Consider the following 22,867-nt stretch of genomic DNA (forward strand, 5'->3'; position numbering starts at 1 on the left):
ATGCCAGTCTATGGAGTCACTGAAGATGGGCAGAAGTCTGGCTGCAGCCCCAGGGAGGGATCCAATGCAAGTCTATGGGGTTAAAGGAGATGGGCTGAACTTTCTGCTGTCCAGTCTTTGGAGCCGCTGAAGAAGGGTAGAACGTAGCCTAAATTCCAGGGAAGGAATCCGACGCAGTCTTTGGGTTCTCTAAAGACGGGTAGTACTCAACCTGAGTCCAGGCGTGGAATCCATTGCTAGTCTACAGGGTCACTGAAGATGGGTAGAACTGAGACTCAGCCCAAGGAAGATATCCCATCTATCGGGTTAATGGAGATGGGTAGAACTTTCTGCAGTCCAAGGAATTGGTCCAATGCCAGTCTATTGGAGTCAGTGAAGATGGGCAGAACTCAGACTGGGCCCAGGGGAGGGATCCAATACCAGTTTATGGGGTCATGGAAGATGGGTAGAACTTTCTGCAGTCCAAGGAATGGGTCCAATGCCAGGATACGGGGTCACTGAAGACGAGTAGAACTCAGAAGGGGCCTGGGCGTGGCCTCCGATGCCAGTCTTTGAGGTCACTGAAGACGGGTGGAACCTAGACTGGCCCGGGCGTGGCCTCCGATGCCAGTCTTTGAGGTCACTGAAGACGGGTGGAACTTAGACTGGCCCGGGCGTGGCCTCCAATGCAGTCTTTGAGGTCACTGAAGACGGGTGGAACCTAGACTGGCCCGGGCGTGGCCTCCGATGCCAGTCTTTGAGGTCACTGAAGACAGGTGGAACCTAGACTGGCCCGGGCGTGGCCTCCGATGCCAGTCTTTGAGGTCACTGAAGACGGGTAACACTCAGACTGGCCCGGGCGTGGCCTCCGATGCCGGTCGATGAACAGAATGTACAAGGCAGTTGAAGGTGAGTCCTGGGGTGTGCTGGCAGGCCCCAGGAGCTCAAGGCAGCCATCTTAGCCATCAAGGGACAGGGCCACAGGCACACCGGGGTCCTTTGTGGGCCACAGTTGAAGGAGAGCAGAGAGGTGTGCGCGGCAGGTACGGCACCCCGAACAAGAACCACAGAACAGCACCGAGAGGGACCCCTGACCACCACCGTCCTCCGGCCCGCTCACACAGCACCCACAGGACAAGAGCTCACGAAGAATACAGCGCGTCACTGGAACGCAGTGCCCCGCCGCCGCATGCAAGGCCGCCATGGCTGAGGATGAAAGGTGGGTCCACCTGCCTCCACGCCCAGTGACGGGCGGTGGTCACCGCATCACTACTTGAGGCGTCCTCGGGCCGCGTGCAGCGCCGACGAGTCGAAGAAGAGGGGGTTGTGGATCTCCATCTCACCGGTCTGTGGGGAGAAGGAGAAAGAGGTTATTACAGTGCTGACTGCTTGTGTCTCTGCTCTATATCTGTCTGCGTGTGCCTGCTCTACCGTCTCCGTGTGCCTGCTCTACCGTCTGTGTGTGCCTGCTCTACCGTCTGTGTGTGCCTGCTCAGCAGACTGTGTGTACCTCTTCAACTGTCTGTGTGTGCCTGCTCTACCGTCTGTGTAGGCCTGCTCTACCAACTGTGTGTGCCTGCTCTACCGTCTGTGTGTGCCTACTCTACCGTCTGTGCGTGCTTGCTCAACAGCCTGTGTGTACCTCTTCAACTGTCTGTGTGTGCCTGCTCTACCGTCTGTCTATGCCTGCTCTACCGTCTGTGTAGGCCTGCTCTACCAACTGTGTGTGCCTGCTCTACCGTCTGTGTATGCCTGCTCTACCGTCTGTGTATGCCTGCTCTACCGTCTGTGTGTGCCTGCTCTACCGTCTGTGTGTACCAGCTCCACCGTCTGTGTGTGCCTGCTCTACCGTCTGTGTGTGCCTGCTCTACCGTCTGTGTGTGCCTGCTCTACCGTCTGTGTATGCCTGCTCTACCGTCTGTGTATGCCTGCTCTACTGTCTGTGTGTGCCTGCTCTACCATCTGTGTGTGCCTGCTTTACCTGTGTGTATCTACTCTACAGCCTGTGTGCACCTCTTCAACTGTCTGTGTGTGTGCCTGCTCTACCGTCTGTGTGTGCCTGCTCTACCGTCTGTGTATGCCTGCTCTACCGTCTGTGTATGCCTGCTCTACCGTCTGTGTGTGCCTGCTCTACCGTCTGTGTATGCCTGCTCTACCGTCTGTGTGTGCCTGCTCTACCGTCTGTGTGTACCAGCTCCACCGTCTGTGTGTGCCTGCTCTACCGTCTGTGTGTGCCTGCTCTACCGTCTGTGTGTGCCTGCTCTACCATCTGTGTATGCCTGCTCTACCGTCTGTGTATGCCTGCTCTACCGTCTGTGTGTGCCTGCTCTACCATCTGTGTGTGCCTGCTTTACCTGTGTGTATCTACTCTACAGCCTGTGTGCACCTCTTCAACTGTCTGTGTGTGTGCCTGCTCTACCGTCTGTGTGTGCCTGCTCTACCGTCTGTGTATGCCTGCTCTACTGCTTGTGTGTGCCTGCTTTACTGGCTGTGGGTGCCTGCTCTACTGTCTGTGTATGCCTGCTCTACCGTCTGTGTGTGCCTGCTCTACCGTCTGTGTGTGCCTGCTCTACCGTCTGTGTGTACCTGCTCTACCGTCTGTGTGTGCCTGCTCTACCGCCTGTGTGTGCCTGCTCTACCGTCTGTGTGTGCCTGCTCAACAGCCTGTGTGTACCTCTTCAACTGTCTGTGTGTGCCTGCTCTACTGTCTGTGTATGCCTGCTCTACCGTCTGTGTGTGCCTGCTCTACCGTCTGTGTGTGCCTGCTCTACCATCTGTGTGTGCCTGCTTTACCTGTGTGTATCTACTCTACAGCCTGTGTGCACCTCTTCAACTGTCTGTGTGTGTGCCTGCTCTACCGTCTGTGTGTGCCTGCTCTACCGTCTGTGTATGCCTGCTCTACTGCTTGTGTGTGCCTGCTTTACTGGCTGTGGGTGCCTGCTCTACTGTCTGTGTGTGCCTGCTTTACCGGCTGTGGGTGCCTGCTCTACTGTTTGTGTGTGCCAGCTCTATACCTCCTTGTCCCAGTCCCAGCTATTGTTGAGGTGTGCTGGGCCAGTGTTATGTAGTGCCTTGAAAGGGTGGGTGATAAGCTTGAATGGTGCTCGTTTGTGAATGTTGAGCCAGTGAAGCTCCTTCAGGTGTGGTCTGGTGTGAGTGCGGCGTGAGAGGTTAAGCGTGATCCTGGCTGCTGAGTTCTGAATGGTTTGCAGCCTTCTGGTGTTTTTTTGTCTGTGATCACTAGTGCGCAAAGACCTATGCTTGCTGGCACTGTGCTGCCTCTGCTCACCTGCACCTGTGTCTCCCATGTGGCTGCAGAGCTTGCCCGGACTGTGCCTGTCCTTGTCTGTCTGCTCTACGACAGACTGTGCTCGTGGTCCTTGTGGCTGGCTGTGATCGCCTGTACTGCCATCTCTGTGCCATGCCTGCTTAGTGCCTACCTAGGCTGAAATACTCCATGACCGCTTGCACTTGCTGGTTCTATAGCTGCTTGTGTTGCCAGCTACAGAGCTGTCTGTGCTTCACTGCTCTGTAATCACCTGTGCTGCCCTGCTCTGTTCTTCTCTGCTCTGTGATCACCTGTGCTGCCCTGCTCTGTGATTGTCTGTTCTTGTCTGCTCTGAGATCACCTGTGCTGCCCTGCTCTGTGATTGTCTGTTCTTGTCTGCTCTGTGATTGTCTGTTCTTGTCTGCTCTGTGATTGTCTGTTCTTGTCTGCTCTGTGATTGTCTGTTCTTGTCTGCTCTGTGATTGTCTGATCTTGTCTGCTCTGTGATTGTCTGTTCTTGTCTGCTCTGTGATTGTCTGTTCTTGTCTGCTCTGTGATTGTCTGTTCTGTGATCACCTGTGCTGCCCTTCACTGTGATTGCCTTGATCGTCTGCGGTCTGTGCTGTGATCGCCTCTGATGACCTGCTTTCCAGTTCCTGTGCTTGCTTGCCTGCTTTGTGCTCTCCTGTGCTTGCTTGATTTTTAATGGCTTGTGCTTCCGAATTTGCAAGGGATTGTGTGCTTGCCTGGTCTGTGAGCTCCTGCTTGTGTCTGCTTTCTAATTGCTTGCGCTCACCTGCTTTGTGATGGCCTGTGTTTGCCTGCTCTGTGATTGCTCATGCTTGCCTGCTCTGTGACCATCTGCGCTTGCCTGCTCTGTGAAGGCCTGTGTTTGCCTGGTCAGAGAGCTCCTGCTTGTGCCTGCTCTGTGATTGCCTTTGCTTTTCTGCGCCGTGGTCGCCTGTGCTTGCTTTCTCTGTGCTCTCCTTCTCTTGCCTGCTTTGTGCTCTCCTGCGCTTGTGATTGTCTGCTTTATGATGGCCCATGGTTGCCTGGTCTGTAATTGCCTTTGCTTGCCTGTGCCGTGGTCGGTCGCCTGTGCTTGCTTGCTCAGTGCCCATCTGTGCTTGCCTGCTTTGTGACGGCCTGTGTTTGCCTGGTCTGTGAGCTCCTGCGTGTGCCTGCTCCATGATTGCCTTTGCGTGTCTGTGCCATGGTTGCCTGTGCTTGCCTGCTCTGTGGTCGCCTGCGCTTGCCTGCTTTTTAATGGCTTGTCTGCTCTCTGATGGCCCACGGCTGCCTGATCTGTGATCCCTCGTTGTGCCTGCTCTGTGACTGTGCATCTTGCTGCGGGTACCTACCGGTGCCAGGCCCGGGCACTCATAGACCGTGTACTCCCCGCCCTCGTTCTCGGCCTCAGACTCCGTGGACAGCTGCTGCTGCGCCTTCAGGGCGCTCCTGCGAGAGACAAGAAGCACGAGGGTGAGTGTGAGGGGCTCCTGCGAGAGAGAAGAAGCGTGAGGGTGAGTGTGAGGAGAAGAGTAAGGATGAGTGTGAGGGCTGATGCAAGAGGGAAGAGTGAGGGTGAGGGGCTCCTGCGAGAGAGAAGAAGCATGAGGGTGAGTGGGAGGGGCTCCTGCGAGAGAGAAGAGTGAGGGTGAGTGTGAGGGGCTCTTGCGAGAGAGAAGAAGAGTGAGGGTGAGTGTGAGGGGCTCCTGTGAGAGAGAAGAAGAGTGAGGGTGAGTGGGAGGGGCTGGTGCGAGAGAGAAGAAGAGAGGGTGAGGGGCTCCTGCGAGGGAGAAGAAGAGTGACGGTGGGGGGCTCATGTGAGAGAGAAGAAGCATGAGGGTGAGTGTGAGGGGCTCATGCGAGAGGGAAGAAGAGTGAGGGTGAGTGTGAGGGCTGATGCGAGAGGGAAGAGTGAGGGTGAGGGGCTCCTGCAAGAGAGAAGAAGCATGAGGGTGAGTGTGAGGGGTTCCTGCGAGAGAGAAGAAGAGTGAGGGTGAGTGTGAGGGGCTCCTACGAGAGAGAAGAAGAGTGAGGGTGAGTGGGAGGGGCTGGTGCGAGAGAGAAGAAGAGAGGATGAGGGCCTCCTGAGAGAGAGAAGAGTGACGGTGAGGGGCTCCTGCGAGAGAGAAGAAGCATGAGGGTGAGTGTGAGGGGCTGGTGCGAGAGAGAAGAAGCATGAGGGTGAGTGTGAAGGGCTGGTGTGAGAGAGAAGAAGCGTGAAGGTGAGTGTGAGGGGCTGGTGCGAGAGAGAAGAAGCGTGAGGGGCTCCTGCGAGAGAGAAGAAGCATGAGGGTGAGTGTGATGGGCTGATGAAAGAGAAGAAGCGTGAGGGTGAGTGTGAGGGGCTGGTGTGGGAGAACGAGGCGTGAGGGTGAGTGTGAGGGGCTGGTGCAAGCGCAAAGTTTGAGGGTGTGTGTAAGGGGCTGGTGCAAGAGAAAAAGAGTGAGGGTGAGTGTGAGGGACTGGTGCAAGAGAGAAGAAGTGTGAGGGTGAGTGTGAGGGGCTGGGGTGAGAGAGAAGAAGCGTGAGAGTGAGTGTGAGGGGCTGGTGCGAGAGAGAAGAAGAGAGGGTGAGGGGCTGGTGCGAGAGAGAAGAAGCATGAGGGTGAGTGTGTGGGGCTGGTGTGAGAGAGAAGAAGAGTGAGGGGCTCCTGCGAAAGAGAAGAAGAGTGAGTGTGAGGGGCTGGTGCAAGAGAAGAAGAGTGAGGGTGAGGGGCTCCTGCGAGAGAGAAGAGTGAGGGTGAGTGTGAGGGGCCAGTGCGAGAGAGAAGAAGCGTGAGAGTGAGTGTGAGGGGCTGGTGCAAGAGAGAAGAAGAGAGGGCGAGGGGCTGGTGCGAGAGAGAAGAAGCGTGAGGGTGAGTGTGAGGGGCCTGTGCGAGAGAGAAGAAGCATGAGGGTGAGTGTGAGGGGCTGGTGCGAGAGAGAAGAGGTGTGAGCATGAGTGTGAGGGGCTGGTGTGAGAGAGAAGAGGCGTGAGGGTGAGTGTGAGGGGCTGGTGCGAGAGAGAAGAGGCGTGAGGGTGAGTGGCTGGTGTGAGAGAGAAGAAGTGTGAGGGTGAGTGTGAGGGGCTGGTACAAGAGAGAAGAAGCGTGATGGTGAGTGTGAGGGGCTGATGCGAGAGAGAAGAAGAGGGAGCGTGAAGGGCTGGTGTGGGAGAGAAGAAGCATGAGGGTGAGGGGCTCCTGCAAAAGAGAAGAAGAGTGAGTGTGAGGGGCTGGTGCGAGACAGAAGAAGAGTGAGTGTGAGTGTGAGGGGCTGGTGTGAGAGAGAAGAGGTGTGGATGTGAGTGTGAGGGGCTGATGCGAGAGAGAAGAGTGAGGGTGAGTGTGAGGGGCTGGTGCAAGAGAGAAGAAGTGTGAGGGTGAGTGTGAGGGGCTGGTGCAAGAGAAAAAGAGTGAGGGTGAGGGGCTCCTGCAAGAGAGAAGAGTGAGGGTGAGTGTGAGGGGCTGGTGCGAGAGAGAAGAATCATGAGGATGAGTGTGAGGGCTGGTGCGAGAGAGAAGAGGCGTGAGGGTGAGTGTGAGGGGCTGGTGCAAGAGAGAAGAGGCGTGAGGGTGAGTGTGAGGGGCTGGTGCGAGAGAGAAGAAGTGTGAGGGTGAGTGTTAGGGGCTGGTGCGAGAGAGAAGCTTGAGGGTGAGTGTGAGGGGCTGGTGCGAGAGAGAAGAAGAGTGAGTGTGAAGGGCTGGTGCGGGAGAGAAGAAGCATGAGGGTGAGTGTGAGGGGCTGGTGCGAGAGAGAAGAAGCGTGAGGGGCTCCTGGGAAAGAGAAGAAGAGTGAGTGTGAGGGGCTGGTGCGAGCCAGAAGAAGAGTGAGGCTGAGTGTTAGTGGCTGGTATGAGAGAGAAGAAGAGTGAGGGTGAGTGTGAGGGGCTGGTGCAAGAGAAAAAGAGTGAGTGTGAGAGGCTTGCACGAGAAAGAAGAAGCGTGAGGGGCTCCTGCGAGAGAGAAGAAGCATGAGGGTGAGTGTGATAGGCTGATGCAAGAGAAGAAGCGTGAGGGTGAGTGTGAGGTGCTGGTGTGAGAGAGAAGAGGCGTGAGAGTGAGAGTGAGTGTGAGGGGCTGGTGCAAGCACGAAGTGTGAGGGTGAGTGTGAGGGGCTGGTGCAAAAGAAGAAGGGTGAGTATGAGGGACTGGTGCAAGAGAGAAGAAGTGTGAGGGTGAGTGTGAGGGGCTGGTGTGAGAGAGAAGAAGCGTGAGAGTGAGGGGCTGGTTCGAGAGAGAATAAGAGAGGGTGAGGGGCTGGTGCGAGAGAGAAGAAGCATGAGGGTGAGTGTGTGGGGCTGGTGTGAGAGAGAAGAAGCGTGAGGGTGAGGGGCTCCTGCAAAAGAGAAGAAGAGTGAGTGTGAGGGGCTGGTGTGAGAGAGAAGAAGCGTGAGGGTGAGTGTGAGGGGCTGGTGCAAGAGAGAAGAAGAGAGGGTGAGGGGCTGGTGCGAGAGAGAAGAAGCGTGAGGGTGAGTGTGAGGGGCCTGTGCGAGAGAAAAGAAGGATTTATGATGTTACAACGCATACTTTTACCACGCATACCATTAGAACGCGGTTTTTACCACGCATACCATTACAACGCATAGCGCTTTGGGGTGCTGGATAGTGAATAGTTTAATTTACTATTCCAACTCCAGTCCCCGTGGACACTAGGGAAGGTTATTGGATAGTAAATTAACCTATTTCCTATCCTAGAGCGCCCCCCAGCGCAATGCGTTGTAATGGTTTGCGTTGTAAGGACCGCGTTGTAATGGTAGTGCGTGGTAAAAGATTCGTTGTAAAGGTTGTATACCGAGAAGAAGCATGAGGGTGAGTGTGAGGGGCTGATGCGAGAGAGAAGAAGCATGACGGTGAGTGTGAGGGGTGGTGCAAGAGAGAAGAAGCATGAGGGTGAGTGTGAGGGGCTGGTGCGAGAGAGAAGCTGAGGGGCTTCTGCAAGAGAGAAGAAGAGTGAGGGTGAGAGTGAGGGGCTGGTGCGAGACAAAAGAAGAGTGAGGGTGAGTGTGAGGGGCTGGTGTGAGACAGAAGAAGAGGGAGGGTGAGTCTGAGGGGCTGGTGTGAGAGAGAAGAAGCATGAGGGTGAGTGTGAGGGGTTGTGGAAGAGAGAAGCGTGAGGGTGAGTGTGAGGGGTGGTGCGAGAGAGAAGAAGCGTGAGGTTTAGTGTGAGAGGTTTGCACGTGAAAGTAGAAGGGTGAAAGAAGAAAGGTGAGGGGCTGGTGCGAGTGAGAAAAAGCGTGAGGGTGAGTGTGAGGGGATGGTGCGGGACAGAAGCAGAGTGAGGGTGAGGGGCTGGTGCGTGAAAGAAGCATGAGGGTAGGGGGCTGGTGTTAGAGAAGAAGTGCGAGTGTGAGGGGATGGTGCAAAAAAAAAGCAGAGAGAGGATGAGGGGCTCCTGCGAGAGAGAAGAGTGAGGGTGAGTGTGAGGAGCTGGTGCGAGAGAGAAGCAGAGTGAGGGTGAGCGTGAGGAGCTGGTGCGAGAGAGAAGCAGAGTGAGGGTGAGTGTGAGGGGCTGGTGTGAGAGAGGAGCAGAGTGAGGGTGAGTGTGAGGGGCTGGCGCTCACCGGGACTCTGCCCTCCCCGAGGGACAGCACACACACACCAGCCTCAGGCATGCATCAGAAGTAGCTGCACATACCCATCCTCGCCACCCGGGGGCGCTGAAGCTCCATCTAACCCACAAGACATTCGTTCCCCACTGTACTGAGCACACTATCCGTTACCAACCACCTCTGGATCAGGTCCTAGCAAAGCCAGCTCGTTTACATACGGGGCGTGGTGTACTGCAATATTTGCATACTATGAGTACACCCAGGTAAGTCTGAAGTTTCTACTGCGCCCGGGTCAGCAAACTCTGAGCATCTGGCGCCATCTCCTGGCATCATCATTAACACACGAAGGGTGCTGTCCATACAAGTTACTAAATAGAGTTACAGGCTTACAGCGCGAGGCCCAGAAAAAGGGGAATACCTCAGTAAAACTCCAAATCTGTTACACCTAGGGCCTCATTTATGAAAAGTGACGCATCGCTGCGTGAAAACAGCGATGTGTCACTTTTCACTGCGCTCTCCCTGCGACATGATTGAATGCGTCATATTTATAATATGACGCATCATGTCGCAAGGAGTTACAGATACGTCAATATTTCTGACGTATCTGTAGGCGCAAAAGTCACGCATTGCTGGAGTGTGTCACAAAGGTGACACGACTCCAGCAATGCGCCCTTTCACATGGGGAAAGCCCCATGTGAAAGGGCCTGCGTCAGTCTTACGCCTACTGTGAGGCAGGCGCAAGATTTTGACGCAACAGCGTCCTAAAAGTGACGCAGTGAAATCTCATAGATTTCACTGCATCACTATTACGAGGCTTTTTGCGGGTGAACGCCCCCTCTGCATACATTATACCTGATGCAGGTATAATGTAGCGCAGGGGTTTACAAAGGGACGCATCTGCTTAGATGCGTCACTTTGTAAATAGTGCGCATCAGGAGGCATGTTTTACGCCGCCGATGCTTCACAAAAAGTGACGCATCGGAAGCGCAAAACTGACGCAAGGCCTCATAAATGAGGCCCCATGTTTTTGGGGTGTGTAGATTGATATAGCGCAAACTGGACCGGAAGTACTGGAGTGCTTTACGTGAGCACCAGTTACATTACACAAGGACACATTCCTTTTTGGTAGGCACGGGCATAGCTGCCAAGGTGTCAGAATGCTATGTGTGACATTTCCATAATTTCAGAGTAATTATGAGTGACATTTCAACGACTAGGAGTGACACTTTCTCGGGAGCAAAATCAAGCAATGAAGACGAGGCAAAACATATAAATATCAGTCATGACACCCATTTGAGCAAGGGGAAGCTCTAGGAAGATCTTAAAAGTACTGCAAAGTACAAGAAACAGAAGGAAGGGAGATAGACTGCATGACTGCAGTTCTTGGTAACAGTGGCGGGCGGCGCGGCAAATTCAGCATTGCAACCAGCCGTCTCCCTCCCTCAACAAACTGAACTCCCCGCTCAGAAAGCAGGATGTGACGACAGTTCACCCGGTGCCGGCACGTAATAGCACACAACCTGACGTCCCCGTGACCTCAGGCTGACCGCCAGAGCCACACCGCAGGGAAATCGCAATTATAAAACATTGTAGCAGGGAGTGTGAGCCTGCCTGCTGCCTTAGCTCGCTGCGAACGGAGCCCCAAGCCTGGGAGAGCTGCGTGGGCATGCCGCCGCTGGCGCGCTGATTCCTGCCCCACTTAAAAGTTTGCAGTAACATCTGAGATGCTATGCATATGTGAGACAAAGCATTTCAGTGAGGTAATGCGGATTACCTCACTGAAATGCGTTAGTATCACACCAGATGCATGATACTTGGCAGGACTGCACGGGGACGCCGAGGCTCCAACCTGGTACCCCAGCTCCAAAGTCAGCAGCTCTGGCAGTGAGGGCACATCCTGTCCTCCAATGTCCCAGCAGAGCAGCGTTTGTTGCAGGGCCCCATTCAGTTTACGGGGTCGATCCAGGATTTACAGAGCAAAAAAAACACAGCGCATCACAAAGTTGAGCTGCACTATGTTAAAGTGAAAGGGCAGTAGGAACTTTATCCAATACAGTGCATTACTTCTCGTTGTACCTCCGCTAGGGAGGCAGAGGGTTTTGCTGCATCCCCCCAGGTTTACATGGCTTTGCAAATCTGGCCAAGCGTCAAAATCCATGAGTGTTGCGTTAGAACAACCACCGCAACGCCTGTGAAACACCTCCCTAGCACAGAGTAAGGCAACACAGCGATTTGTGCTTCCTTACCTTACTCTATGTCTTTGAGGCCAATCAGCGTGACCTCATAAATATGATTTTGCAGTTTGCGTCGCCAAAGCATCAGAAAAAGTTATGCCACAGTGGCACACGGGGCTCATACATATGCACGGAGTGATTTGTCCAGCATCACAGGATGTTGAGCCGACACTGAGACGCGTACCCCGTTCCCCAGTTCCAAAGTCTGCAGCTCTGTTTGTTACGCCACATCCTCTCCCTTAAGTTCTATAAGCTGAGACGATGCAGCCTCCTGAGAGGGAAGATTCTAGATGAAGACGGCTGCTGAATTTCGCATGATCTACAGGTGCCGAGAGAGATGCGCGGACCTGAATAAAGAGAGATGCCGTAGTCCAGGCGAGAGTTGATTAAAGTACCTGGGGCTTGGAAAGTTTGACGCTGTTCTTGGAAACCACCAGGGTCTTAGGTAGCCCACGAGGCTGAGAGTACAGCCCCTGATGTTGAACTAAACACCAAGGGGCTGATTTACAAGCCCCTTGCGCCAAAGATGCGCCATGGTACGAGGTATTTATATTGTGACGCATCTCCCAGATGCGTCACATTGTAAAGCCCTGCGCAAAAAGGAGGCGTTATATCGGGGGGGTTCGGGGGGGCGTTCCGGCGCAGGAACGCCTCCCAAAAGTGGCTGAGTGAAATCTACAAGATTTCACTCAGTCACTTTTGGGCCCATGCTGCATCAAAAGCATGCGCCTGCTTTAAGCAGGCGTAAGGATTGACGCAGCGTTGAGGAGATAGAGCCCCCCAGAGCATTGCTGGAGCTGCGTTGCACTTGCGACGCAACTCCAGCAATACTCCGCTTTTACGGCATAGATGCGTGACACATCTGTGCTGTTTTCGCCCCATTGTGCGCCGCATTATAAATGAGGCGCATCCTGGGTGGCAGAGGCGTAGCGCACAACAACTGGCTCATCCCTGCTAATACGCAGGGATGCGCCAGTTATTGTAAATCTGCCCCCCAGGGCCTTATTTATAAAGGCCTTGCGCCGCCGGTGCGTCACTTTTAAAATGGGAAAAAGTGACGTACCAGTGGCGCAAGGCCTTCATAAATGAGGCCCCAAAAGCCAACACGTGTCCACACACCTCCACATTATGACTTATAGAACATATTTTTAAGGAGAAAGGAATACTGCCTAGAAAACGAGCATGCCACATTTCCACCACTGTTTTTGAAGGCTGCATCATTCTTTAGTGGGGAAACAGCCCTTTAGCACTTGAGCAAAATCAGACTGAGGGCACTGAATGACTGTTGTGGAAAGTTGTTGCAGATTGGCGAAGGGGGCTCCTCCGCTGGTGTTCACATCACAACATCATTTAACTACAGAATTGCGCATGCTGCCGCTGTAATGTGTTTTATTAGGGTTGTTACAAGTTATTGAAACTTTTCACCCCCCCCCCCCCCCCCCCCCCCGTCACTCACTCGTCCTTGTGCTGCAGGTGCTTCTTCTGATGCTGGTAGTGGTGAACCTGCACCGACTGTGCCAGGCGGGCATCCCCGGGCTGGAGAGAAGAGGGGCAAGAGAGGGATGGGAGGCAGACAAAGACAGAGGAAGAAAAGAGAGAGAAAGAGAGAGAGAGAGAGAGACGGAGGAAGGCAAGAGAAGGAGACAAAGAGAGAGAGAGCGAAAGAGGAAGGAGAGACAGGCAGACAAAGACAGAGGAAAGAGAGAGAGAGAAAGAGAGAGAGAGAGAGAGAGATGGAGATGGAGGAAGGCAAGAGAAGGAAACAAAGAGAGAGAGAGAGAGAGAGAGAGAGGGAGAGAGAGACAGGCAGACAAAGACAGAGGAAGGTAAGAGAGAGAGGGAGGGAGAGGGACAGAGAGGGAAAGAGAGGGAGACGGAGGAAGGCAGGAGACGGAGACATAGAGGTAGGGGGAGAAGGAGAGAGACAGAAAGACAAACAAAGAGGAAGGCGGCAGGAGGAGACAGAGGGGTGCGAGAGAGAAAGAGAGGGAGGGGGAGGAGAGACAAGTAGACAGTCACAGAGGAAGGCAGTAAAATTATACATAGGGTCGGAATGGGGAGAAAGGGTGAGGGGAGAGAGAGAGAAGGGGAAATAAAGAAAGATGAGATGGATTGAGAAAAAAGATGAAGTCGGAGAGGAAGAGGAAGTAGAGGTTGTGGAAAGAAATGGGGAAGAAAGGGAAAAAGAAGGGTGAGGAAAAGAGTGAGCGCAGAGAAACAGAGGGGAAGCAAGGTAGACCAGAGGGCACAGCAAGGAAGGTAGAGATAGACAGAGACCAAGAGATAGAAAAATGCAGAGAAAGAGAGCAAAACGAGAAAAGAACAGAAAGCAGTGGGAAGTGAGAAATAAAGAGAGCAACCAAAAGGGAAGTTGTCAAAGAGACAGAGAAAGAAAGTAAGAGAGAGCATGGGAGAGGAAAACAGGGAGAGGCAAGAGATATCAAAGCAAAAAATGCATTAGACTTCTGTGACCTACTTAGGAAGTAAGGAATCATGCATAACTAAAATATAAAGTAATATGTCTCATGGTACAGCTCCCTGCACCACAGCACCAGCTCTCACTAACAGAGCCCTCATAGCTCAAGATCTGGCATAACTAAGAGTGGCCTCTATGTAGGGACCACTGTGCCAGCCAACCGGACCCTCTGTGTCATGCCCTCCAGGCCTGAACTGCGGTGCCAGCCAACAGTGCCCTCTGAGTTTAAAACAAAAAAGGAAGAACGGCTGACCAGGGTTATGCACAAGTGCCTATGAAGGATGATATAAGTGTCAAAGTTCTGTGCACAAAGCGTCCAGAGTGTGCCGTACCAACACTCCACTGTAAGGCAGATCCAAAAATCATATACAAAGGAACGGTGCACCAGAGAAGAGAGTCCACAGCATCCAATTCGTTATGAGTGATTCTTTTATTGATTTTCCAATTTAAAAAACAAACTCCTCAGCCAACTTGTCTTTATTTCTTATGTATTTCTTAAGTATTGTCTTCACATTAGGTGATTTTTATTCATTTTTATATTTAATTTTTTTTGTTACACAATTCTGATTATATGTTTTGGATTGTTTCAGCCCTGACGAAGTTCCTAGAGAACGAAACGCGTTGCTGAGGAGTTTGTTTTTTAAATTTGAAAATCAATAACAGAATCACTCATAACGGATTGGATGCTGTGGACTCTCTTCTCTGGTGCACCGTTCCTTTGTATATGATACCCTCTGAGTTTAAACAATGCCACAACTAACAGTGCCCTCCACCCCTGGACTGCTCTGCCAGTCAATAGTGCCCACTATGTTATGTTATGTTAGCGGGATTTGTAGACTGATTTGCATATGGCCATGTCTGAACTGGGGTGGCAGAGTGGGCTAAAGAACGGTGATGGATCAAACCCAGATGTGTTGACTGGGTGTGAGTGTTTGATTGGTTCAGATGCTCCGTCCATCACCACCCCCTTTTGTACCGCTTTGTTCGCCATAAGTTGGCAGGGTATGGTCAGATGTGAGTCCCTTGCTCACTTTGCCACTGGATTCAAGCAAGCCTGGCTGAAGACGGCTGTAATGCCAGAAACTTGTCCTAGGAAGCTTGTTTCCGGTCCAGGGAAGGCATGGCTTGGCAATTCGGGCTGGACTGTTCCCATGAGGCACAGGGTCAGACTGATTTGCATATAGCCATGTCTGAACTGGGGTGGCAGAGTGGGCTAAAGAACGGTGAGGGATTCAACCCAGATCTTTTGACTGGGTGTGAGTGTTTGATTGGCTCAGATGCTCCGTCCATCACCACCCCCTTTTGTACCGCTTTTGGCCGCCATAAGTGTGGCCGGGTATGCTCAGACGTGAGTCCTTGCTCACTTTGCCACTGGATTCAAGCAAGCCGGGCTGAAAACGGCTGCAATGCCAGAAACCGGTCCTCGGAAGCTTCTTTCCGGTCCAGGGAAGGCATGGCTTGGCAGTTCGGGCTGGACTGTTCCCATGAGGCACAGGGTCAGACTGATTTGCATTTGGTCATGTCTGAACTGGGGTGGCAGAGTGGGATAAAGAACGGTGATGGATTAAACCCAGATCTTTTGACTGGGTGTGAGTGTTTGATTGGTTCAGATGCTCCGTCCATCACCACCCCCTTTTGTACAGTGGGATTTGTAGAGCGCATTACTGCCCAGAGGTTTATAAGAGCTATTCATTTCCAGCTCAATAGTGTCACAGAACCACAAAAACCTGAACAATCAGGTCTTTACAGCTTCCCTGAAGGCAAGGAGACTGGATGCTGTTGTTATGCAGAGAGGCAGTAAGTTTCATGCTTTGGATGCTACCAGCACAATCAGGGCCGGATTGGCCATAGCGGGCACCGGGCGTTTCCCCGGTAGGCCGCTATAGTGGGGGCCGGTTTTGGGCACCTGGGGGGCAGTTTTTGTTACCGGGGCTGGCAATATCACCCCCTGTAACAAAATCGTCCAAAACCGGCCTTCGCAAACTGCTCGGCTGCACTCCCCCTCACCCCATGGGGGGGATGGCTGAGCAGTTTGCCAGTTTCTTTTCCCAGTCCGGCCCTGAGCACAATGCTCTTTCCACCCCATCGTACTTGTCTGTATCTTGGAAGTACGGCTAATCTAGCACTTACTGAATGAAGATTTCTGACAGGGAGATACCGTTTAAAGCTCTGGTTCAAAGAGTCAGGACCGAGATCATGAAATGCTTTATAAACTAGAAATAACACCTTAAAGGCATGTCTCTGTTTAATAGGAAGCCAATGCAAATTTTCTATGTCTTGAGACACTGAGCAAAATTTGGAAACTTTTAACACAAGTCTAGCTGCAGTGTTTTGCAGATCCTGAAGTTTATTAATATTGTACTTGTGAGTGGTCAGATGAAGGCTGTTACAATTGTATATTTTAGATAGGAGTAGAGAGGTGACTAATGTCTTTTGCAATTGGGCAGGTATAAAAGGCAGAACCTTTTCAATTATTCTAATGGTGTTAAACGTGGATGAAGTGAGCTTATTTACCTGATCTGTGAAGTTGTTTATTATCAATGATCTCTCCCAAGTTGTGAGCCTTTTCCACCCGAGGGGGGATAGGGCCCATGACAGCTGGCCATGCTGACGGACCCCAAAAAGACGATTTGGGTCCAAAAAGTAGGACTTCTGTTTTTCCTGCATTCAATTTAAGGCAGTTACTGTCCATCCAATTGTGGACCCCCAGCATGCAGTCATGAAATCTAAGCCCTGTGCCAGTATCATTTTTTCCTTTGGAAGCGATGCCTGTAGACCTGTCACACTAACAGTGCCCACAGTGTCCGAACCGTGCCACAACTAACAGTGCCCTCCGCGCCTCAATGTGAATCTTGGCACATCCATTTAATAGGCAGAGAGGATTCTTTGCCTTACAGGGAGGCTTGGTTTGTGTGAGCTGGTGATGTAAAAGTCCTCTGCAAAGGCCACAGGCTTCTCAGAGTCTAGAATGCAGAGACTGAAAGCGGCCTTATTGAAGGGCAGAACAACACAGCTGTTGTTTGATTAAGGTACGTGGGCTGGAGGTCACCTCAGGAAACTTAGAAAGGCACTTTTTGTACTAAGACTTCTTAGCTCAGGGCTAGAAAGTGAAACAGAGACTGATTCCCTTTCAATTCAATGAACATATGAAATTCCCTCACAATGTTGAAATTCTTTTTAATATTCTGCTTTCTAATTGCATTTATTGCCACTATTTGTTTGTTTTCATACTTACATCTATGCAAATCATCTGCACTTGAGTAGGTCGTTGAGTTTAATAGTTTTAACAAACATCCATCGTGCGGGTTCTTGTGTGTGTCCAATGTTGGTGAAAGAAGATTTGGAGCTCGCTAACCACAGATAATCCTACAAGTCTCACAGGACTGATCGTTGCCCAAAGCTCACCTTACTCGTGTAACGTGCAGGGCATTGTGGGTTACAGTCTTCTAGTCGCCTGTCTCTAATTGTTAAGTTGGTTGAGCCTGGACTTTTCCAGGTTTAGGGAGCCTAATACCATGCAATAATTTGCATGGAATTACAAAAAATCACCCTTTTTGTCTCACCGTAGACACAACAACCCACACCCCCTGTGTCTGAACAGGGGCTTCACCCAATAGTGCCCTCAGTGTCTGCACCATTGCCACAAGTAACAGTGTCGATGTATCAGAAAAGTTGCCACAACTAACAACGCTCTTTGTGTATCAAGTGCTGTCACAGGTAACACTGCCCTCTGTGTCTGAAGGAATGTTCCAACAAAACATTCCAGTTGTGTCTACCACTTACCTGCTTCCCTGGGTACCGTTGGCTCCCACGGTAAGCTGTGTATGCCATCTTCTGTGCCAGCCGCACCTCTTTCTGTAACCTGGGCGAAAGAGCAGCAAAGCTTTGTTAATGGTGGGATCGTGCGCTGAGAACAGTTTTTACACATAGAGCCTAATTTAGAGTCTGACAGATGGAGGTAAGACAACTTTTACTCGGTTGTATGACATTACCACGCCTTCCTTCACCACGCACATCTGTCCATCGCACATGGGAACAAAGAGGAATACACATATCCCCCCACTCTACGAATGAAGTGGAATGATCCAGAGATGGCTCCTTCGTCCATGGGAACAAAGAGGAATACACCCATCCCCCCATGCTACCAATGAAGTGGAATGCTCCAGAGATGGCTCCTTCGTCCATGGGAACAAAGAGGAATACACACATCTCCCCACTCTACCAATGAAGTGGAATGCTCCAGAGATGGCTCCTTCATCCATGGGAACAAAGAGGAATACACACATCTCCCCGCTCTACCAATGAAGTGGAATGATCCAGAGATGTCTCCTTCCTCCATGTTGAAAATTAGTACGTTTCGGTGAACATTATCTGCGCCATCTTGCCTCTCCCCCTGATGCCACACTTTTGTCGTGCGCGCCCGCCATTTTGTTAGATGCCCCGATCAGAACGAACCCTTTTGCATGCCGCTGGCCCCTGACATAGCCTTTCGCCTTCACTAAGCCTGCACGCTGACCACCCCCTGCTTGCACCTGCCTTGAGTCATAAACCCCTCTTCGGCGCTGCTCTGCCCCAGGCCCTCATCCTGTTCCCAGCGCGACACCTCCCTGCTTCCCTTTCATGATCTCCGGCCCTTAGATGCAAACCCCCTTTTTTCCCCGTGTGCCCGTTTTTGTCTTCCCCGTTCCCAGGCCGACACCCAGCTCTGCCGATACCATCCCTTGCCCCTCCCCGTACAATAGAAAGCTTCCCCCATCAAAGGATCCCCGGGTTGATCAAAGCCCCCACTCCATGAGATCCGATCAAACCCCCACATTCCGTGAATCGGCGGAATATCCAGCTGCGTGATACTCATCACCTGTTGTGACTAGGGTGGGGACTTCGACTGTAAATGTGTGTGGGAACGGGCTCAAAGGGAGTTCCGGGAATGTCTTTTTCATACATCAAAGCTTTAACATGAATGTGTAATGTACAATAAAGTCATAAACTTGTGTATAAGAGGCCAGGCCTCAGGGATGCAGTTAGAGCACCTCAGAACGATACCTTCTGTCCGTTTCGTTGTGTTCTCCTCCGGAGAGAATAAAAAACCTTGTTTCCTGCTTTCCAGTCTCCAGCGCCTGCCTCTTCATTGATTAAATAACTAGAGGGTCACAGAGGCAATACCGCCGGGCAAATATCGATTGCCCCCGACCCACCTCAGGTTTTTTACAATTGGCGTCCCAAGCGTGGGGCCCATCAGCGACTCGTGGATCCAGTGGGAGAGGTCCCGACGACAGAGTGAACGACTGCAACGATCGGGAGAGCTCTTGCCCAATAGACCCTCGTCTGGCAGCCGATCATCCGAACTTCACTAGTTCCGAACAGACCTCTCTCGAGTGATCTACGGTCCTGACTGGGGACCATCAGGAGTGCCGTGAGAAATACGAGAAAAAGAGGACGATCGGGCGCTGGATTCGGAAGACAAGAAACTGTCCACATGGTCCGGGTAAGGTCGTGTAATCACGACAAGTTGCGAAATAATTGCTTGATTGCTTGATTGTTTAAAAAATACTAGTATTGCCCCTTTTTTTTATTTATTTGGAGATTCACTGTCTGCAAACGGAGAAACAACGGGCTCTCTCTTTGCAAACAGTGGAGGATAGGTAGGGCAGCAGCCGTGCTTATTTTTTCTCCCCCACTCAATAATCACTTGAAACTGAACTGTTGTTCGCAAACTATTGTTTCCTGGAGATTCCCTGTCTGCAAACAGGGAAGAGACCACCCTTTTTGCAGATAGTGAAAAGGGTAGGTAACGCAGATCTTTGTGGACCTACTTATTCTCCCCATTGTTATTTATTGGTCTTTTTGTTATTTTGATCCATGAGGTATTCACTGCCTGCAAACAACGTAGAATAGAAATATTCTGTCCAGTCTTTGCACCTAGTGATAAGATAGGCAGTGCTGACTTTTTAGTCCCTCGTTACGAGCCGTCATGTCTGTCTTCTCCCCACTGATTAATAGCCTGTTTAGCCCGGACCGAGTATTAGAGGTGGACCATATAGCTCCACTAGAAGGCACCCCTAATAAGGACATGTTCATAAACTATGGATTAGTCACCATAGCCTATAATAAATTGTGGCACAGGTATACCGAAGATAGTCAAGACAAACAGTGGCCACTGGCAGGATCCTTTGACCTTGACAAAATAGAAACGTTAGAAATAGCCCTTCGAAATAATAAAACAACGCCGATTATGCTCGACAGTCTCGGTATGTGGCGCAGAGAGGCTATGCAACGACAGAGAAAAGACGAGGACAAACCAAGTAGAGAAATATACCGACAGGACAACCCCAGGACACCGCTACCCACAACTTATCCCCCGACACTATGCAAAAGACGACCAGACTTAGGGCAAAACCAATGCGCTTTTTGTAGGTATGTCGGACACTGGAAAGCCCAATGCCCGACTCTACTGAGCGTGAGTAAAGGCAAAGGGCCGACAAGAACGACAGACCGGCAGTACGAGAAAAAGCGCGAGACAAAGAAGAACCCGACTTACATAGACAGACCAGACAGAACCACCACGTTTGATTATGCCCGATGGCACAGATTTCGCCAGGACAATTTCAGCGGCATGCTCAAGTTCTCCTAGGTCGGGCAACGTCAAGACGGGAACCCAGCCTCGTTTCAAATTCACAGATGGAAAGAGATAATTATGACCAATAACTGTTTTATATTCGTCTTTGGTCTTTGTATGTCGTACTTGTACTGTCCCCCCCACCCCCCGTCTGAGTTTGTGTGTATGTAATGTACAAATCTGCGTCACCCCTCTACACGTGTTTCCGTGTTACTCAACCTCTGTTAGCAGAAACTTAGCATAAAAACACATGAAAAGAAAGAAATGGTAAAACAAAATCCGTAGACCATTAATGAACTTGAACTTTTAATTTAACACAACAAACAAGGAATAATAACGGTAAACTGTAGAAAATGAAAGTCAAACAGAACATTCGCCTCCCCCCCCCCCCTCATTCTGGAACCTTCCAAAGTAGGGCAGGGTTACGGCTACGCCCAACCAACGGCAACCCATATAAGGCGGGCCCGGCCGCCAACTCTTGGTCAGGAAATCTTAACGTATGGGGGAGCCGGAGGAGAGGCAGGAGCCAGCAGCCTGGGCAGTTGTAGGTAGTTCCGCCACATGTCTCCTCGGCCAGCCGCAACGGGCCTGGATAGACTTAAGCAGTCCCGCCACATGTCCAGAGAAGAACGAGGCACCTCTTCCTTTTCTCTTCCGTCACAGCCGCAGCAGCCCTGGACGGCGGGATGTCCTGCACGTACCTCCACAACAATTTGTCCAAGTTGGGCTGGGAGAGAGAGGCGACGCGGACGAGCCTCTCCCACCTCCACCGATAGGAGGTTTCCCAGCCCCCGGCCCGACGCCGAACACCCCCAGTCAGGCGATGGTGCCAATACTTCCACAGCACCGAACACACCATGGTGGCACCCCAGTACTTGCGCAGCACCGAACGTGCAATGGTGGCCATACTCCCACAGCACCGAGCACAGGTCTTGGGGAACACCGGATGTGGAGAAACCTTCATGCGGGGCGATGAAAAGGAGCGGCCTGGAGTGCACCGGGAGAAGGAGACGATGCGAACCAGTCTCCCTCGCCCCCCAGGTGGGGGCATCACAGCTGCACCCCAGCCGAACGTCCCGCTTTCACAAAACAGAGACCTCTTCCGTTCACTCCGAAGGATCTCTCCCACTCTTGCAAGCTCGACGAGAGTGGCCCCTGTAGGGCCTCAAAATGGCGTCTGGGTCCGCTGGAAGGCGGGCCCCGACCACTAGAGTAACTTTGACCAGCAATATAACTCGAACATTTGCCCCTTGGAGCACGAGCCCCCATCTCCGACAGCATCTCCGCAGCCTTAAAGATCCTACAAAGGTCCCCGGCGGAACCTTCGGCCTTTGCAGGCTTCCGGTAAGGGACGGCTGCCTTGATCGCCAACGAAACAAACATGACATTGCCACTCCTTCTGTTAGCATGAATTCTAGAACAGCCGAAAAGGACTCTGGTCCAAACTGCCAGTAATGGGAAACATTTCCCCCCTGATGCTGCTTCCGGACTGAGCCGGCCCCGCCCAAAATGGCGCTGGTATCAATCGGAACTTACGAACACCTCGTGGTGTTCCTTCGCACTAATATAAACTTGATGTTCTAAGATTTTATATGATCCTTTGTACACTTGGCTAGAAAAGACAAAGAGAACTCACTCGACGAACAGTACGAAAGGATCCCCGTTACAAATGTTGATTACAAATGTACAATGTATTATATTTTTATAACTGATGTAAACCTCATTTACGACGCTCACGTACGGTATGCATATAGGAAATCTGATTACCACTATTATGATTATGCTTCTAAATTATGAAAATAAATGCCCCCGAACCCCCAGCCAATTAATAGACGTTTTAGTCTCTTACAAATGAATGAGTAAAACTTTCCGATGTTTTTTTGCTGCAAACGACACCCCCCACTGTACGCACTTTAGCCATTGCCACGACCGGCCAAATACGACCGCACCCTCATAATCCTCATGCTGAAATGATTTTGCAAAATAAAGTTTTTGAAACTATGGACGGGTATTGCATGCTTTATTTTAAAAATATGGGGTCGGTGGGAAAGTTCTTTTCTGTGCACCCTACTCTGCTCTCTCTTTAAGGTTAAAAGAAGATGGTTGCCCAGCCCTGGGGGACGGATCGGATCGACAACACGACACTCCGCCTTCAAAGTACGCGACTGACCCATGAACTCTCGCGTAGGGGAAGACCTTGACTTCCAAGGATGGGTAAAACGAACGGTGTAAATGAAGGAATGTAAAGGGAGGGTGAAATGAAATAATGTAAATGTTATAAAGTACAACGTTCCAAAGTACCAGGGAACGGAGCTGACCCAAGAACCGAAGAACCTTAGAACGCCACAGCGTTGAAAGAGGTTTAAGGATCCCGATAGTGAGATACATCCTTTGACTAGATACCTCGCACTAGGCACCTCTGGTTTCCTTTTTTACGTTTCCCCGCCCACGACCTATATGGACACACTACCCCCCCCCCGACTCCAGAAACCATATCCCCGGGGACCCTGCCCCGAGGAGGAAAGACGAGTAAGAGGTAAGTAAAGGACTTATGAATCCATGTATTTGAATGTGCGCGAACGCTGTCTCCCCCACCCCCTTTTTTCCTCCCTCTGCAGGTTACATCAGAAATTACAGCCGAGGTGTGGCGAAGATCCGAAGCCTTGCCATGTCTAATACACGAAGCGGACTAGCGCCGCAAGGTGGTGTCTAAGCACGCCTGCAAACTACTCACGTATCGAACAAACCCGAAAAAT

The 22,867-nt window shown here is 51.6% G+C and overlaps 1 protein-coding gene across 1 annotated transcript in view; it reads right to left on the minus strand.

Moving 5' to 3' along the window:
• Nucleotides 1-1,248: 1,248 nt before the first annotated feature.
• Nucleotides 1,249-22,867, minus strand: part of LOC144752390 (uncharacterized) — an 84,799-nt gene continuing 63,180 nt past the window's right edge. The window contains exons 7-10 of the mRNA XM_078640324.1: nucleotides 17,279-17,357; nucleotides 12,476-12,555; nucleotides 4,609-4,705; nucleotides 1,249-1,326 (exon numbers count right to left, since the gene is read on the minus strand). Of these exons, the coding sequence (XP_078496450.1) occupies nucleotides 1,249-1,326; nucleotides 4,609-4,705; nucleotides 12,476-12,555; nucleotides 17,279-17,357 (334 nt within the window). The remainder of the gene's footprint in view (nucleotides 1,327-4,608; nucleotides 4,706-12,475; nucleotides 12,556-17,278; nucleotides 17,358-22,867) is intronic.

Source organism: Lissotriton helveticus, chromosome 5_1, assembly GCF_964261635.1.
Source record: "Lissotriton helveticus chromosome 5_1, aLisHel1.1, whole genome shotgun sequence".
NCBI lineage: Eukaryota > Metazoa > Chordata > Amphibia > Caudata > Salamandridae > Lissotriton > Lissotriton helveticus.